The following is a 5,567-nucleotide window of genomic DNA, read 5'->3' on the forward strand; positions in this document are numbered from 1 at the left end:
TCTGCCATGTATCTTAGATGAATGGTCTCCTAAAATGTGAGTTTAGATTTTTAAAGTAAAAGAAAATCATTTGAAGTAAATTATAAAATAAAAAATAAAATCATATGAAGTGGGTCATTCTGTATTTATATCTGCTAATCCTTTGTGTCTAATCCAAATCACAAGGTTACGTAATTGAAAATATTTCAATCAAGCAAATGGCGTCAAGTCAACTAAATCCGACGGTTCGTAATCCTTAGCACTTGTCTAAAGCCCTTTCAGTTAATTATTTAAAATTGTTCGTTGTTTTTTGACTTTTAAATAAATAGCATGGTCGTTTAAACTTTAAAGAAAGATGGCCGTTGAACATATTGAGCTAATATCAACCGTCGATTAGAGGCGGCTAGAATCTCAGCCCTCGATGCCTGTCCAAACGCGCTGTGTTGCTGTTTCTTGTTACTATTTTTTTCTTTTCTTTCCCTCTCGCGCGTTTCCGATCTCCTTCCTCGCATCTGCTCCGAACTCGGGGATAGACTTAAGTCAGTCTCAGGTTCTCCATTTAAACGCTTTCTCTCGCTCTCTTTCCTTTGAATTATTCGTCCTCACACTTTTTCTACTCAGCCTTCAGAGCCATAAAGCTTCGCATAGAGAGCCAGAGGTATATTTTTTTTTCTCTACACACACACACAGAGCGAGAGAGAGTCTGGAGATGGCTGACGTCACGCACATCACCGCAGCCGGTCATTCCGGGGAATTCCCGTCTTTTCCGACGCACGGAGGTCAGTTTATTCAGTACAAAATTTTCGGGAACCTCTTCGAGATTACCAACAAGTACCGCCCCCCTATCATGCCGATGGGCCGTGGCGCGTACGGAATCGTATGGTAATTTATCGGATTTTTCTTCTTCTTTTTGTTCTTGTCGTTTTAGTCTGGTTTGTTTTGGCTGGATTGTATTTTGAAGTTATTTCCGTGGTTGATTTTGTTTTTCGAAGCTCAATGTTGAATTCGGACACGAACGAGATGGTCGCGATGAAGAAAATAGCGAACGCTTTCGATAACTACATGGACGCGAAGCGCACGCTCAGGGAGATTAAGCTGCTTCGGCATTTCGATCATGAAAATGTAAGGGAAACAAGTGAAAAATGTTTCTTCTTGATTAGTTTTATTCAAGTTTTTGGTTGATTCTAGAGAAACTAAAAGATACGTATATCTTGGTCTGGGTCAATTTTGAAAAGCAAATAAACTTACCTGGAGCGTTGTGACTTTGCATACAGTTTGTCTAGACTACAAATACTGTATTAGTCTTGTAGGGACGAATAAGCGTGAATTAATATGTGTGGGACCTAGATATAATCTGAGTTCACTTTAGACATAATGAAGAGATTGATGTTAATATTGTCTAAAAGATGAACTTACAAGTGACTAAAATAGCAGTGTAAAGAGCACTTCACATTTATAAACTTTAATTATACCACAAGAAAAGTTGCAGTTTATACTACATCTGATATTTATGAAACATTTGTCTTCAGCCCAAGTTATAGGTTTTGGACTTTAATAGATTTGATATATGACTGTCTTATATTATCATCGGATTTGGTAAAGTAGAATCTTCTGCATGTAATACAGATCATAGGCTTAAGAGATGTTGTTCCTCCTCCTTTACGGAGAGAATTCACAGATGTTTACATTGCCATGGAACTCATGGATACTGATCTTCACCAAATAATTCGCTCCAATCAAAGGTTATCAGAGGAGCATTGTCAGGTACCATACTTTGCTTTTGAGTCTCACAATTGTATAGCGGAATAGCACCTCAGCAGTCTAGATTATACTCTTCTTTCTATATTTGAAACTGACATTAATTTCATGATGGTTCCTTGCAGTACTTCTTGTATCAACTTCTTCGAGGACTGAAGTATATACATTCTGCGAATGTTATTCATAGAGACTTGAAACCCAGCAACCTCTTACTGAACGCAAATTGTGACCTTAAGATATGTGATTTTGGTCTTGCCCGTCCCACTGCAGAGAATGAGGTTATGACTGAATATGTTGTCACCAGATGGTACAGGGCGCCGGAGTTACTGTTGAACTATTCTGATTACACTGCTGCCATTGATGTGTGGTCTGTAGGTTGCATCTTTCTGGAGCTTATGAATAGAAAACCTTTGTTTCCAGGCAGAGATCAAGCGCATCAGATGCGCTTGTTGATAGAGGTGAGGGAAAAAAGGCACATCAGGACAAGTTACATTTTTAAGCAAACCATTTTCAACTTCAGTAGTTTGTTTTGATCTTAAGTATTTGTTTAGGGTTCAAACTCAAGAAGAAGAAATAATCAAACTTAATATGCTTATTATTACAAACTTCCTTTTCTGGTTTTAGCTTTTCAATAAGGCAAATTGCACTTAAATATCCGAGTAGATGAACATTATGTGAAATCTCCCATCCTTGCCATTCTGAAGCTGATCATGCTTCAATTTACACATATCTGGTTTTTTTGGAACTATTATGAACATATAGGCGAGCTACATTTCCTTTGGTTTGCTTGGCTTCTTTGCTTCCATGACTTGGCATTTGTTTGTGATATGTTATGGTATATTACTTTGCTTCCATGAGTTGGAAATTTATTTTTAATATGCTATGGTATATTACTGTGTTTAGTGATTGATTCAAAAGTTTTTGAGTAATTATAATAGAATTTCTTACTTGTAATTTATTTTTCTTTAATGCCATATTGGAACGAATTATAAATCAATTTTTTGTAAGTGATTTGTGCTGGATATACGTGCTTATGCATGCTCTGATTTCTTCAGCTCCTTGGGACACCAACCGAGTCTGATTTTTGGTTTGTTCGGAATGAGGATACAAAGAGATATATTCGCCAACTGCCCCAACATCCTCGACAGCCGTTAGCCATTGTTTTCCCACATGTTAATCCATTGGCCATTGATCTTATGGAGAAAATGTTAACGTTTGATCCTGCTAAAAGAATTACTGGTAATTTTCTTATCCCATGTTAGTCATTTTTCATGCTTTCCTGGCTTGCTGAAATTTATTATTTGTTAGTTAGTGTATCATTGTTGGTGTAAATAAGTTTCATCAATCATCTCCGAAGAGAAGGCAATCACCATATTGAGGTTCACTAGTTACTTGAAACTTACTGCCGGACCAAGTTAGGCATTCTACGGCATGTAAAGGTCATAAGCTGTTCATTAGATCGCTTTAGATCCTTAATAGCTTTGGGATTAACATCAAAATGTTTGTTTTCAATTTGATTATTGTTTAGAAGCTATGGATCATAGCTTGAGAAGCATGGTAGTAATGTGTCATCCCCGAATAGAATGCCATCTCCTTGGACTTGTCAAAGGCACTATAAGTAAAGAGTGGCATGATAAATTCATTTGTAAGTGATGTAAAAGCAAGAAATAAAAATGGAGCAATTAAAAGAATATGTTTCCCTACTATCATGTGTTGATGATGTCAAAGCAAAGAATAAAAAGTGTATCAATGAAAAAGAACATGTTTCCTCGTGGGATCAACGAGAAGCAGTTGAAATTGGTAGCTGGTGATCAGAACACTTGCATCATGTACAGCTTCGATCGGTTATCTGTTTAGTTTTGAATAATCAAAGTAGAAGTGGATGCCACATTAATTCTTTTAGAACCGATCACTAGTAATAAAGAATTTTAGCGACAAGTTAAGGGCTTTTTATGACGGAAGTAACATAATTTTTTCTGGTAAAGATTTGCAAGCTGTAGCTATTGCTATTTTATACATCGTAATTGGTTTTACCATACATTTTGTAGAAGGGAGCTTCTGAGTTGCCTGTATAGTGTAGTATATAAGCAGCAGTTTTTATATCTAGGGTATCGTCTCCACCTATATAGTTGCCATGTTGGACTTCTCAAACACGGAAGACATTTATTTACTTGTAAATATCAGTAGAACTAAGTAAAATTTGAAAGCCAGCACCAGAAGCAGAGACAAGGAAAATGAGGGTGGAGTCAGTTTATGGAACCTTCATTTTTGTCCCCAGTTATGGTACCCATTTAGAGGGATCTCTTTCTTTAATATTTTACTGTGCAAGGTTTATCCACATGCACAGACAAACCCAAACTTGCTTGTATATGTTTCAAATTGTCAGAATTATGCATTTAAAGTCATGCTTTCATCTTTAGATCTGGGAGAATTTAGTGCTTGACACAATTAATGTTGTACGGTGACACTACTTCATCAAGTGATCCTCTATAGGCAGAGGGCTCTTTGGCTGTCTTTGGTCCTTATGTTGTCATATGGAATTAAATTGAAGTGCAGAAGACATGCCTCAAAGTTATATGTTGAGTTTAATGTCATATTTCCCTTAGATGCAATTTTGTCTGATAGTAATTTGTTGCCTCTGGACAGTTGAGGAAGCATTGGCCCATCCTTACTTCGAAAGATTGCATGACGTAGCTGATGAACCAGTCTGCTCAGAGCCATTTTCCTTCGATTTTGAGCAACAACCCTTGGAAGAGGAGCAAATGAAGGATATGATTTACCAGGAGGCCTTAGCTTTCAACCCAGAACACGCATAGTCAAAAATTGTCTTTGTTCTTGGTCAGAGATTGTACCCCTGCGTTTATCCTATTTCAACTGTAACATTACTTTGGTGTGTCTGCTGATATTACACAAATGACAGTCCATCAGCTGAGTTCAGCCTCAAAATTTATTTTTTAGGTCAGTCCACTAGCAATGTGTTTTTTCAATTTTTTTTTTTTTAATTTTCTTTCTAGAAATTGTACTCTACTTTCTTTGTTGTGCTGAATCTATATTTTGTATATAGGATTGAATTCAGTGTAACTCATAACCAATGAGTTAATAAAAATTGACTATTGTTTTGTTCTTTCTATTTGGTTTATATAGATCGTAACTCTCTGAACGCTAATAATAATATTAATTCAAAATTATGAATAGATCTCCAAAGGAAAAAATATATATAAAACAAAATTAAACCAAAAACCTTAGCTGCCGCTCAGTTTCTATGCCAATTTTACCTTTCCACAACAACACGTGGTTTTGTTCTTAGAAGATCACCGCCCATAGCCATAGATTATCAATGCCCCATTATCCAGATATCTTGAATCCAACAGTAAATAACACATGAAGTGTTCAAATTTAGTAATAGCAGTTTCATGCTGCACATCATTATTTCTAGATATTTGAGGTGTTTAGTCTCGGCTGTAGATTCATTCATCAAGGAGCTCAGCTTCATATTGACCTAATTACTAAAGGAGAAAAAAGAATTCCACCACCAAATTCATATTAAATCAGAAAATTTCTTGTAACAATCCATCCCCTAGATTTAAGAATAACATAATTTTTAGAAATTTAGGGACCCAAAATACTACTAACCTTTAAAATCATTTACGTAGAAGCCCAGTATAAAAGATTCTATAATTTAAAATAAACATAAAAATTAAATATCTCATAAACTATCTAGCTGTTTCGTCTCCTCAAGTCAAGTTTCATCCTGCAATATCTTTTTCATATTGACAATATCATGCAATGAAAATAATATAAATATAGGATCTCTTTGAAAAACGTGCATA

General features: G+C 35.8%; 1 protein-coding gene across 2 annotated transcripts; it reads left to right on the forward strand.

Annotated features, from left to right (window-relative positions):
- Window positions 1-455: 455 nt before the first annotated feature.
- On the forward strand, window positions 456-4,865 carry LOC122292765 (mitogen-activated protein kinase 3-like). 2 transcript variants are annotated; one of them, XM_043101256.1, is made up of 6 exons: window positions 456-861; window positions 972-1,101; window positions 1,606-1,743; window positions 1,863-2,195; window positions 2,793-2,976; window positions 4,384-4,865. In XM_043101256.1, the coding sequence occupies exons 1-6, from the start codon at window positions 689-691 to the stop codon at window positions 4,551-4,553; spliced, it is 1,128 nt and encodes a 375-aa protein (XP_042957190.1). In that variant the 5' UTR covers window positions 456-688; the 3' UTR covers window positions 4,554-4,865. The 2 variants fall into 2 exon arrangements, with proteins under 2 accessions (XP_042957190.1, XP_042957191.1); XM_043101257.1 differs by having other exon boundaries at window positions 456-758.
- The last annotated feature ends 702 nt before the right edge of the window (window positions 4,866-5,567 follow it).

The sequence above is a fragment of the Carya illinoinensis genome, chromosome 13 (assembly GCF_018687715.1).
Source record: "Carya illinoinensis cultivar Pawnee chromosome 13, C.illinoinensisPawnee_v1, whole genome shotgun sequence".
Classification (NCBI taxonomy): domain Eukaryota; kingdom Viridiplantae; phylum Streptophyta; class Magnoliopsida; order Fagales; family Juglandaceae; genus Carya; species Carya illinoinensis.

Excerpts from the sequence above, each read along its gene's own strand:
- LOC122292765 (XM_043101256.1), top strand. The coding sequence starts at position 689 with ATGGCTGACGTCACGCACATCACCGCAGCCGGTCATTCCGGGGAATTC. Across the intron at positions 862-971 it reads GGCGCGTACGGAATCGTATG|CTCAATGTTGAATTCGGACA; the intron begins GTAATTTATCGG and ends TGTTTTTCGAAG. Across the intron at positions 2,977-4,383 it reads TCCTGCTAAAAGAATTACTG|TTGAGGAAGCATTGGCCCAT; the intron begins GTAATTTTCTTA and ends GCCTCTGGACAG.